This window comes from Simochromis diagramma, unplaced genomic scaffold, assembly GCF_900408965.1.
Source record: "Simochromis diagramma unplaced genomic scaffold, fSimDia1.1 OVJJ01000304.1, whole genome shotgun sequence".
NCBI classification, from domain to species: domain Eukaryota; kingdom Metazoa; phylum Chordata; class Actinopteri; order Cichliformes; family Cichlidae; genus Simochromis; species Simochromis diagramma.
In genome coordinates, this window is record NW_024387030.1 from 18,841,963 (window position 1) to 18,854,843 (window position 12,881).

At 41.6% G+C, this 12,881-nt stretch overlaps 1 protein-coding gene across 2 annotated transcripts in view; it reads left to right on the forward strand.

The window, feature by feature from the left end:
* Positions 1-12,648, forward strand: part of LOC120739780 (protein jagged-2-like) — a 49,841-nt gene extending 37,193 nt beyond the window's left edge. For both annotated transcript variants that reach the window (XM_040041668.1, XM_040041669.1), the window contains 14 exons: positions 15-165; positions 277-441; positions 709-822; positions 1,348-1,461; positions 1,551-1,664; positions 1,765-1,881; positions 2,098-2,125; positions 2,828-2,913; positions 3,511-3,624; positions 4,267-4,382; positions 4,489-4,749; positions 5,247-5,378; positions 8,897-9,056; positions 9,344-12,648. In XM_040041668.1, coding sequence (XP_039897602.1) covers positions 15-165; positions 277-441; positions 709-822; positions 1,348-1,461; positions 1,551-1,664; positions 1,765-1,881; positions 2,098-2,125; positions 2,828-2,913; positions 3,511-3,624; positions 4,267-4,382; positions 4,489-4,749; positions 5,247-5,378; positions 8,897-9,056; positions 9,344-9,849 — 2,178 coding nt within the window. In that variant the 3' untranslated portion in view covers positions 9,850-12,648. The remainder of the gene's footprint in view (positions 1-14; positions 166-276; positions 442-708; positions 823-1,347; positions 1,462-1,550; positions 1,665-1,764; positions 1,882-2,097; positions 2,126-2,827; positions 2,914-3,510; positions 3,625-4,266; positions 4,383-4,488; positions 4,750-5,246; positions 5,379-8,896; positions 9,057-9,343) is intronic.
* Positions 12,649-12,881: the final 233 nt, after the last annotated feature.

Sequence of the window (12,881 nt, forward strand, 5' to 3'; positions counted from 1 at the left end):
TTTTCTTCCTGAAGTTGCAGAACAACCCCTGTAGCCCAAACCCGTGTCAGAACAAGGCTCAGTGCCACAGCCTGACCGGTGATTTCTACTGCAGCTGTCCGGATGATTATGAGGGCAAAACCTGTTCAGAGCTCAAGGACCACTGCAAGACCAACCAATGTGAAGGTAACCCAGCATCTTCACATTTTTAAAAAATGTACTCGTCAGAAAATTGTGACAAATAATTCCAAGGTGCTCCCCTTGCTGATCATCTCTTTTTCATTTCGTTACCCCAAGTGATTGATAGTTGCACTGTTGCCGTCACAACTAACGACACTAAAAAGAGGGTGTGGAACATCTCATCCAATGTGTGTGGACCGCGTGGCCGCTGCATCAGCCTGCCGGCTGGGAACTTCAGCTGCTCCTGTGATCCGGGATTCACTGGCACCTACTGCCATGAGAGTGAGTCATTATTAGCTGACCCACCCACACACACACTGACTATATTTATCATCAGTTACCATCACTGGGAACCACATAATTCTTACGGTAATTCAAACTCTCACTTCAGCAATCATGTCTGTCTTAGTTTGGTCTACTTAGTTTGGTCTACAGCAGAAGGAAGAAAGAATCTCAATAAACAAAATGTAAAAGACAAAAATCAACAGTTTTGATCTTTTCTTGAAAATTAACGGGGTATTAAAAGAACTCTTCTCTCTTTGCCTGCAGACATTAATGACTGTGCATCATCTCCGTGCAAGAACGGAGGCACTTGCATCGATGAGATCAACTCCTTTAAGTGTTTCTGCCCAGACGGCTGGGAGGGCAGCCTCTGTGATGTTGGTGAGTGTGTGTAGGTGTGTGGCAGAGGAGTGGATTTTTCTCAGTGTTGGTGTAGCTCAACAGTACAAGCTGTAAAGGAGAGCCTGGCTGAGTCATGCAGATTATGAGTCACAGCCATGGGAGACACAAGAGGAATGATGAGCAGTTTGAGGATCTCGCAGAGGACTAGAAGATTTGAGATAAATACAGGTGTAAAATGTAACAATCAAGCCAGCTGACAGACTCAAAATCTATTTTGTGGCTATGTGCTTACAGACAGTGCACACATTTGCAGATGACAGTCTATATTATATTTGAAAGGAAAAGGGTTAGGTTTAGACAGAAGTAATTTATTGGTGAAATAAACATTGACAGTTTTGAGTGCAAAATACTATAATCTCTGCCAAGACTATGCCTGGGGCTAGAGAAGCTTGAGTTTTTGCTGAAGAGTTGAACCAAACTATTATCACATGTTATCTGATTACGTTAGGACGGTAATCAGTAGCTAAAACGAGTGCACTGAGTTGCTGTCTGACTCTTTTCCAGACGTAAACGAGTGCAGCAGGAACCCCTGTCAGAATGGAGGCCAATGTGTCGATCTGCTTAATGACTTCTACTGCAACTGTGTAGACAACTGGAAAGGAAAGACCTGCCACTCACGTAAGTTCAACATGCGAGCCAACTCATTAAATAGACACTTTGCATTGCGTCAAAAGCTTAAAATCTTTTCCCACGCCATCTCGGTGTAGGCGAGAGCCAGTGCGACTCCACTACCTGCAGTAACGGGGGAACATGTTATGACCATGGAGACTCCTTCCTGTGCAGCTGTCACTCAGGCTGGGGTGGCAGCACCTGCAACACGGGTGAGACACCAGCATCACTTTTGTTTCACTGCAAAAACACAAAGTTACATTAATGATTTATAAAAAAAATTTTTTACTGTGTTTTATTTGTTTTTTTTAGCCAAGAACAGCACCTGTGATTCAGGTCCTTGCGAAAATGGAGGGACATGTGTTGGAGGGGGAGACGCCTACACTTGTATATGCAAAGACGGCTGGGAAGGACCCACATGTTCACAGAGTATGCAAAGTTTTGGGTATTTCTTACATTCTCTTACTAACCAGGATACATGCAGATACTGTGTGTTTAAAAAAAACGTATATCTATATACTGTTATAGCATCAGGATAAAATCAGTTACATATGCTTTTTATACATTTATACAACTCACTCATTCTCACCTATGGATTATGACAGGTTTCAAGTTTTAAAGTTAATTATGTCTTTCCTCTTGCAGATGTTGATGACTGCAATCCTCATCCCTGGTAAGATATGGAAATATAGTTGTTGGTTGGTTGGCTACACAAAACAACACATTTTATAATTTTTTTGTTTTTTGCAATTTATTGAAAAAATGAGGAGTACACAAACTGTTGAGATCTTGGGATTCTCTACATCAGAGAGGCTACCCTGGACAAAAGCCTTCCCTCCCCCTTGCCCTCCCCTTCAATGACTGACAGGTGGATTAGTGGTGGTTTTGGTTTTTTGGAGAAGGCGGTGGATGAGGAGGGGGAGAAGTGCAGGAGAGTGTGAAGTGTCACCCCTCTGACCATTCACCGACCTCGACCTGGGAAACATTGTAAGGAGTGAAGGTGTTGAGGGGTGTTTGGGGGGGCTCGGTATGTGGCCTGGGCAGATTTACATATGAAGCCTGGACATTGATCTGGGATCAGCTTCATCCTGCTGCGCCTCAGAGGCTCTGCAGACCCACAGAGCAGAGCGTGGGATAAATCAGGACTACTAAGCTACACATATCTACCCGTTCACCCATTTTCCACCTATGCGTACATTTTCTTATCTCTTTTGTGTGTGTGGGCGGGGTTATATGGGTCAAATTAGAATATTTACTTACCAAGTACAAAAAAAATTCAGAGAGCTTTTGTTAACATCAAAAACTGAATATTTGTTTCTAGGTTAAATCCACTTTTGATTGACTTGTTTGGATCTGTCTCCTGTCTCCTTTGTAGCTACAACGGCGGCATCTGCGTGGATGGTGTGAACTGGTTTCGCTGCGAGTGCGCTCCAGGATTCGCTGGACCGGACTGCCGCATCAGTGAGTCCCTGGGAACTGGAAGGGGGCATGAGGCTGGGGTCAGATGGGCGGGGGTTCAGGGGTGAAAGGCCGCAGCGAGGGAGCGTGAGCCGATTGTTTCAGGGCGACAGATTAGGAAGCCTTTCAGGAAGACCGTCTTAACCTCTCCCCTCTGCACCGAGCGAGGTCAGAGCTGAAGTTTGTCAGACAGGTCTGTGCGCTCTCCCGTGGCCCTTCTGGGAGAGAGCTCTTCAGAAAAAGCCCCCGCTGAACCAAAGCGTTATTCTTTTAAGGAGTTTAAAACCGGTACATCGGTCATTGAGACGTTTTTTTTTTTTTTTTTAAAGAAGAGAAACACTCAAAAGAGAAATGCAACACTGAAAGAAATCTCTGTACTTAAAAATATTTTTTAGTTCTTAATGTTTTTAGGTTGTAGTTTTCAACTTTCTGTGCGCTATAATCTGAAAAGTTTTTTCTAACAATGCCTACAATGCTTGCTTTTTAAATAAAGCACTCACAGTTGTTACAGTGAGTCACCGGGACTTGTCTAGACTGGTCTATGGTGGGCATTAGAAGTTTAATAATTCTCTGCACGCTGCCTGCGGTTTTCTCTTTCAGACATCGATGAGTGTCAGTCGTCTCCTTGTGCTGAAGGTTCGACCTGCATGGACGAGATCAATGGCTACCGCTGTCTCTGTCCTCCAGGACATGCTGGACCTCGCTGCCAAGACTGTAAGTGCAATAAATAGCTGTTTATAGAGGTTCATAAGATGATGGTTTAGACGTAAACCATATTTGAATCATTTTATTAAAGAAGACCTATTATGCTCGTTTCCAATATTTCTTTGCTTGGACCTTTTATCAGAGTAGCTGTTTGTTCATTTTTCACAAACGTTTGTCTTTATTTAGCACCCTTTGTGTGCCCTTTGGGTCTGAAGCCTATACGTAGATCCCTTGGCCCTCTATTTAAGCTCCCTTTCTTCTGATTGGCTGTCCCCAGTAAACACAAGGTCTTAAAAGCAGGAGGGGCTAAGACGACCATATTTGCAATATCCTCTGTCTATGACATCAAGCAGAGCTAAAAATAGAAAAAGTATCTGAAATGGAGTGAGCTTTTGGCTTGCAGGACTACGTCGGCATACACGGACATCATTATTTTGAACTTCCACCATTTTTAATGTAAGCATTCACTACTCTGATAGTAGGTGCTGTATATGACACAAGAAAAGGAGAGAGAATAATATGTCTACCTAGGGCAGCTCTATGGCTTTCATGTGACTACAGTGAACTCCAGCAGTTTTATAGGATCATAACTTACATTTAAGATTACATTTGACAACTTCAATTGTTGCTTTAATTCTTTCTTCTTTCCAGTCATCGGACTTGGGAAGCCATGCCGTCACACTGACCTACAGTTTCCTCACGGCAGCCGCTGGGAGGAGGAATGTAACACATGCCAGTGTGTCAACGGGAATGTTCATTGTTCCAAGGTTAGGAATACGAGAATGAATCGTAATTGCTAAAGCTAAGCTAGCTCGGTATTAGCTAACTGAGCGTTTGGTGTGGACCCTCTCTCTGAACGCTGAATTCCTCTAGGTGAGATGTGGCCGTAAGCTCTGCATCCTCCCGAAGGCTCTTCCGCCTCCCGAAGCAAACCTTCCGTCCTGCCCCGGAGGTCACGAGTGTGTGGAGCACCAGTTCCTCACCTGCTTCTCGCCACCCTGTCATCAGTGGGGGGTGTGCTCAACGCCAGACCCCCCCACACCTCTGCACACCCAGTGCGAACCTAACAGTGGCTATCTGGATAACAACTGTGCTCACATCACACTCATCTTTAAAAAGGACAAAGTGCCACAGGTGAGTAAATCATACAGAAGCAGGAACTTGAATCGTTGTCTTCTGAATTTTTTTAAGCTTGGTCTGTGGGTCCAGCTACAAAAGCCTTTTATGTCTTATGCTTTAGTGGCACTGAACAAAAATCTGTGGTTTTACATTGCAGGCACAGTTCACATAAACGTGATTCTTAATGTATTCTCCATACATTTCAAGACTTTATTAATATTAACACATGGCTTTTAATATAGAGGACACTTTTACAAAGGGACAGGTGCTGGATCAGCTCTGTACTGACCAAAAAACTTTGAGTCTTAGCAGGGGGAGGGGAAAAGTTTGTCTGGCTGTCTGGGTCATGCCTGTCGGGCATGTCTGAATGGGAACAAATCTGCTCCTCTGACAAAGTGCTGATGAGGCAAGGTTTTCCCCCTGCTGGGGGATGCTTTCGGATTGAATCCATGTAAGAAAGACTTAAAAGGAATGAGAGGAATTTGTTCACCCGTGTTGTCCGTGTGCCGCAGGGAACCACAGTGGAGAACATCTGCTCGGAGCTGAGGTATCTCCCCGTGACTCGGACGCTTGCTGAAGAGCGGGCATTGCTCATCCTCTGTGACCAGTCCTACTCCACCAGTGACGCTGTGGAGGTCGCTTTGGTAATTATTACACACACACATGCACTTGTGTGCACTTGTCCCACAATGTAAGACTGACTTGTGCCTTTATATTTGAAAAAGCAAAGAGCATTGGTGAGAAGTTTTAGGATGATCCCAAGACAGGAAAAGGAAGAAAGAAACGTTTAGAAAGTCTGTGAAGGTTCTCAGTCATACAGGTCATCATAGTCTAAGGAGCTTGGAAAGAAAAGCGACTTCTTTAAGTTGCTTGAAGATGTTTCACCGCTCATCCGAGAAGCTTCTTCAATTTGAAATATGTATCTTTATGCAAATAATTCATCCCCCATTATGGCTACTGCATCCACCCACTACCATGATTCTGTGGAGATGCCTCTCTGATCTTTGATCCTGCTTACATGAACTCCCAGTCTCTCCTCCTCACTTGTCCCTTTTTTTCTTCTTCCACTTTATTGAATCGCACATAATCCCCCACTGCAAATTGTTTCCAGTAGAGGACAATAAAATCAGATCTTTTTTCTATTTTTGGTTTATTTCGTCCTTGTTTTAGAAAACAGAGAGAGGAAAGAAAGAAGTATTTGATGCTTTTAACAACATCTGGTTAAAATTTAGATTTACTTTTGGGAACTTGCCGATCTTGCTCTCCTTCTGCGTATTTCTTCTTCTTCCTCTGCATCTTTTCCTTCCCCGTCTTCTTTATCTTCTCCTTTAATATCTGCACAATCTGTCTGATCCCATCTGTCTCCCTTGCTTGCTTTTATTTGCCCTCCTTTATAATTTCCCCCCTCTTTGTTTTAGTTTCTGTATTTCTCACTCTCGGCCACCCAGACTTGAGGGAATCAGTCACATCTAAGCTCTTAATGGAGGGGATTAGTTTTTGTTCCTCTGATGTTTGCAGGCCTGTTTTGAGCGACAGATACAGGAAAAGGAGTGGTGAGCCTGACATCCACCCAAACTCCTCAACAAGGCTTTCATAAAAAGAAGGAGGAAAAAAAATAAAAAGCTCCACTCCCACTTGTTGCGGACTTGTGCTGCAGTGATATGTCACCGCTCAGTTTCACGTGCGAGTGAAATCTTTATAATCTGAGCGCAGGCTTTAACCTGAGCGGAGAAAGAAGTGCGATGCCTGTGTTTCAGAATGCATGTGGGGACGAGTGAGGCAGGCTTGGTTTGCCTTGGTTTGTGTCCCCTCGAACATGTTGTGGCCTCTTCAAATGTTTTTAAGGAAAACTGAGGGATGTTCAAGAAGTTGTGGCCAAATATTTGAAAGTGTTTACTTCGATTTGTTTCATCGGGCATGCTCATCACAGAGTTGTCCATGGGTGCTGCACAGAACTTTGCAGACTGATGTCCGCTTGTTGTAGGTGTGGCAGTGTTGAATTTATATACAGATATGGAAAAACTAGTAAGGTGGGAAACACTTGTTTATGTTCATGCTGTGTTGGTCCTTTGCTTTAGCGCTTGGCATGGAAAAAACAGTCATCATACGTAAGAAATTTTTTGTAGTGGAGTGTCGGAAACTGTTTTTAATTTTAACGATTTTTTGTGCTTCTTTCTCTTCATGGGGAACTCCACTGTTGTTCCCATTACTGTCCAAGCCAACGTTTCTACCAGTCAGCGTTCTGTCTGCTGATAACATCGCGAACGTTTGGCTCGACGCTGTTGGCTTTTTGGAGGCGCTGGTGGAATTTCCTCTGTCTTTGTAGCCATGCATTTGATTTAGTTGAGTTTTATTTATATAGCATATATGTATATATATATATATATATATATATATATATATATATATATATGTGGTATACATATATTTATATAACAACAAGGCACTTTGTATTGTAAGGTAAAGACCCTAAATAACCCCAGAGAAAACTGCAACAATCAAACAACCCCCTTTGAGCAAGCACTTGGTGACAGTAGGAAGGAAAAACTCCCTTTTAACAGGAAGAAACCTTTAGCAGAACCGGACTCCAGAGGGGGCAGCCGTCTGTCGTGACCAGCTGGGGTTGGACAAACACAAACCAACACTAATGAACTAAACACTAAATGTGTTTTCATCCGCTGCTCAAGATAGTCCCAAATAATTGCAAAAAAAATTAATTATTTCCTCTTGTTTGAGCTTTTTTTTGCTGAGGATTACCTTTCCCGCTAGGTAGAAATAGTGTAAGAGGATGTGGACTGATTCTTCTTACAGCTCTTGGAGGGAGCCCTGTCTACATGCCCAAAATTACAACTAAGTTCTTAGAACTCCAGCGTTGGGATGTTTTAGCTCCTGCTTCAGGATAGCCGCTTTCTGGCACAAGAGGAACTTAAACACTAGAACAGTGATTGTTCTAGAATTGAGCACATGTTGCTGTCAAGTGTGTTAGATACATTTACTCTCAAAACTGGAACAAAATATGGTAAAAAAAAAAATAAATAAATAAATCCTTCAATAGTATCTGGGTGTTATTAAGCAGACTCGGACCTCCACACACAGTAAACAATATATAGAGAAAATGATCAACTCCAAAAGATCTCCTTGCAGTCTACAGCATGCACGTTGTGCACTGAGCTCAGTATCTCTGCAATGTGATCTGTCAGTCAGTCTGGAAGTTGGGTGTGTGAATGAGCTGCTGATTTCCTCAGGAGAAGAAAAAAGGAGTGTTTGTCCCCAGGCGAGCAGGGAGCACAGCTGGCCTCTTTTCTATTGTTTGTCCTAATTGAACTACACAGCACACAGCTAATCCCCCAACAACAGCCCTGCATCCCCAACTCCACCTCTCTGTTCTCACCATCAGCACCTTATTAGGCAATTAACTCCACCCTCAGCGGGGGGGTGGGTTCACAGCCTGCCAGATGTTGGGAGGAGAATCTCTTTTATTCTGACGGATGAATGTGTTTTTTCTTCTTCTTCTTTTTTGTCTTCTTACATGGCCTCGAGCGAGACTTTGACCATTTGGCGAATGGGACTTCTTTTCTTTCTCCGCTGCACTGAGGGAATCTGTGTTTTGCAATTTTTTTTCCTTTTACCTACAAATCAGCTTTTCTTTACATCGCTGAAAAGCTCTATTCAAAGAGCACTGAAAGGTTTGAGGGAGTATTTGTGTCCCCTGTAATGAAAAGCAACTGTCAGATGTTTAAGATGTGCATTACATATTTTAGTGTGTGCAGGGATCATGATTTGATTGGAGCTCTCTCTGTTATTCTTGTCACGATGGTTCTGGTTTTGCTTATCTTCTGGGTTTGGTTTGTGAGAATCAGACTTTCTGGCAGTAGAAAACTAAACGTGACACGATGAACCTTTCAGAAGAGGCACAGAAATGATGTGATTTTGACCAAAAATGAATGCAATGAGATGTTCTCATGTAATCCAGGATTATACAAAAGCAAGTGTCTTCCAGGACCATAATTGAATGAAACCATTAATTCCTGCAATCAGCTATGAAAACACTAAACTTTCTCTGAGCTATACCCACCACATATTCAAATCTAAACGGCGAAACAAGTTATTTTGAATTAAAAAGAGAAATAAATCTTATGGTTCCTGTTCTTCCTCTTTGTAGTCTTTTGAGCAGGATGGAGGATCGAAAGACGGCGACTGTGGACAGATCCAGAAGGTGGCCAGCGCTATCACCAGTGCGCTGTCCAAACGCCAGAACAGCACCATCATTCTGGCAGTGGTTGAGGTCAAAGTGAAGGTGGTGGTGGAGTGCCCTACTGTTGGTGAGTTACACATCGGTTCCTCTGTGAGAATTAGTCTACCGTATTTTTGTCATATTTGCTACAGCCAGCATTTTTGTTCAATTTATCACTTAAAATTGTGTTGCACAATCAACTGATCTGCAAGAAAAAACTGAAGCGGTTCCAAATTTAGTCAAATTTAGTTATTATATTCTGTACAAAACAATAGGTACATGCTTTTTTCTTAATTTTGTCGATGGTATGATATATCTTTGTAACATCTTTAAATGCAATGATCTCCTAATATCCCATTAAACATTCCTCTTCAGGTTACCTGGTCCCAGTTTTGTGTGTGGTCTTCAGCGTTCTCTGGATCTTCTGCATCGTTGTTTGCGTTTGGTGGACCCGCAAGAGGAAGAAAGAGCGCGAGAGAGCGGCCCGATCTGAGGAAACAACAGTCAACAACCAGCTGGAGCCGCTGCGAAGCAACGCTCTCAAGGATAACCGCGACAAAGACGTTCAGTACGAATGCAAGAAACTGATGGGCCCCTCTGACAGGACGTGCGATGGGGCCGAGGGTGAGGAGGACGGGGAGCACGAGGGGGATCAGGCGGAAGACGAGGAAAGGGCGTTGGGCATGGGAGACAAGTGTCCGCCTCAGAAGTGCACCATAACACAGGACAGGGGAATGATGGGTAAGGGAGGGATGATTTGTACAACGCGCAGCGGTCCGCTGAAGGTGCCGCACCGGACAGCGTACAGCCCCAAAGACAACCGGTGTAAAAACCTGAATGCCGCCAAACTCAGCGAGGACATTAAAGATCACTACGTGTGAACCCCACACAGGAAGAGGAGGGACCGTCTGAGTAAAAGGAAGAAACTGCGATGTCTTCAATGTCACTGACTTTTCAACTCTTAAAAGCACCAAAAGTGAAGATTACAGATGCTTTAATTTTATATTTTTTATTTGCCTCGCCTTATTTAAATTCTTCTTCTGCAGCACAGATGTTACTATAAAAAAAAAAAAAAAAAGAGGCATGAAAATTAAACATCACGGCTTCGGGATTTCTGGATTGTTACACTGTTGAAATCAAGAATTTTCTTTTCACATTTCTAGATTTTCTGTTTACACACATTTCTTTCTATTTTTTTTTTTTTTTGCTTCACTAGAAAAAAACTAACGCTCATGTTTGTTTCTTTGAAACTTTGGAGATTTAACTGAACGTCATTGGCTGGCAGCTGTTAACGCCGTTTCTACTGCGTGGCGTGGTGCATTTGTTTCCTGTCTGCCTTAGCCCGCACCTGTGGGCCTTTTCTACACTGTCTTCAAATCATGTGTTTTTATTTAAAGAAAAAAAAATACTAAAAACAAGTTTTATATATATATTTAAGTTCTTTGAAAGTTGGCACAAAGTAACCACTGTATAATGCCTGGCATGATTTTTTTTCTTTGTTTGTTTACAGTCATAAACATCTTAAAGGTTTATATATCATTTGAAAATAATTGGCACTACTTCCTGCAAGTCTGCATGATTATTTTTCAGCATATTGCTTTAGTAGAAAAGTGCCTTCAGCTCCTATTTTTACTTCTTTCCTTCCTCTTGTAGACTGTACGCAGATTTTAAATACACAAAAAGGGAAAGAAGTCCTAACAACAACTCGATCGCAGTAAATGCTGTTTTCTTCTTTGCATTGTACATATGTAAATATAAAAAATGGCTGTGTATATTTGAGTTTAATAACTTAAGTGATGCTTTGTATCATAGTTATTCTAAAAAATAAGATTGTTTTGTGGTTGTTTCTTTCTTTCTTTTTTTAATTATGTCATTCCGTTTATCAGTGTCTGTTGACACTACGACAGGTTTTAGACAGATTTGTCAGTGCCCGTGGTCCCACTGAGTCATGAAAACTTGTTTAAAGAGAAATTAAGTGTTGATTGTTTGTCTTTATGTTTAGAATTATTTGTTAGAGAGCTGATCCCAGACCTGCCAGTCATTGGAACAGGCTGTGAGGATCAGCTGGGTCATCAGTGCTACAGCTACAGGAACTCCATCATTAACAGTCATTTTCATCTCACTGGAGACCTCCAGAGTGAAATTTTATGAGCATTTGCAATAGTCACCTTTTATTATTTTTGATATTTTTAATTCTACAAATTCAATTCTTAGTGTATTTTCTTTTTTGGGGGGGGGTTGTCCATTTGATCTTTTTAAACTTCGGTCCCTGAATTTCATTATCACAGTGTTCGGGGCTAAGTATAAAGCCAGTCCTCCAAAAGATATATTAATATGACTGATGTTATTTTGATTTTATGCCATTTTGTATCCAGATAGGTTCTAATTTATGTATTTGCTCAGTTTTCTGTTGGATTTTTGCTAAATTATGTATTTTCTTTCATTTTCTCCACATTGGACTTGCTGTAACACACCATTGTCATTTATCATTTAATGACTCACTCATAACTGCTGATCTCTACCTTCTAATCCACATTGTTCTTTTACATTTGAAGCAATCCGAGTAGATCCAGATCTAGGTTTCTTTGTTCAGGTTTTCCTCAGTATCATCACTCAAAATGAGTAAAGCTGTTCCCGAAAGCACTTCTTAATTCATTAATGTCATACTCCCTACAGAAATGCATGTACTGACATTTGACAATCATCATTTTGGCATCACAGCAGGCAAGCAAATTGAAGAATTTTGATATTTGTCTTGTCAAAAGCAAAGGCGAAGCGCTGTATGCTATAAATGATGTGTTTCTGTTCATGTCTGGCAGAATGGAAATATAATTTCAAGTTAAGAACGTTTTTGACTGACGGTTCTGAGGTGCTCTGCCACATGCTGCTTACGAGATTATTGGACACCAAATGGCAAAAAGGAAAACTTTGGTGAATCTTTAATCAGCACTGATGCATCTGATTTCTATTTTCAGTATGTAGAGGACGCAGGGTCCAAACAACTTAAAAGCCCCGCTGCCAGTCTCACTTGAGCCTCTTAGTATGTGAGTTACAAATTTATAGTTCTACAGTCTGCTGACAGCAGAGATGCTGCACAGAGCAGCATGGTGTTAGCTTCAAACAACTCCACGGTAATCATCCACCCAGGGGAAGTGCTGTTTAGCAAGACACTGAAACCTCATCACAGACAGTGTGTTGTGTGAATGGGAACCTGCTCGCAATAGATGTGTCTGTATCCTAATGTACCGCCTCTCCCTGTGTGTATCTACTCTGGTCTAATGAAGGGAACAAGTTGTATTACTGTTGATGTTGTTTGACTGTTGTGGATGTTGTCCAGTCTGTTTCTGCACTAAGAACACACAGGAAGAGAAATGTTTAGTGTTACCTCCACAGCAGTTGCAGGAGGGGGTTGGGGGTCAGTTATCGTCACTGTTTGCAGATGAATATGATGATTTTTTTTTTTCAATATTTTTTGTTAATGCAGATGCATTCATAGAAAACCCAAATAATTTTTCTCTCAGTAAATTTTTACTTTCTGTTAGCCCCACACGGAGGGCTGAATGTGCAGAACATTGTAATTATTTTGTACAATATTTGGTAAAAGTCTTGGTTTGTTAGTGGAATTTTTTTTGTTTGTTCTTAGAACAATACTATTATTTATTAAAGTATTTTATACCAAAGTCTGTTTTGTGTTGTCATTTGTTAAAAAGCTGTCATTGGCTACTGCAAATGCCCTTATAACTGGACCTTTCACTAAGGTACTCTTGAAGCTTTCATTCACCTTCCATTCTGTAACTTGTTCATTCTAGACATTCGAATTCATCCTAAAGTTGTAAAGTGTTTCTATGTATTCATTGTAAAATTCCAAGTTCCATTCAGTTCAAATCAGCACTTTGAAAGGGAACATTTTTTG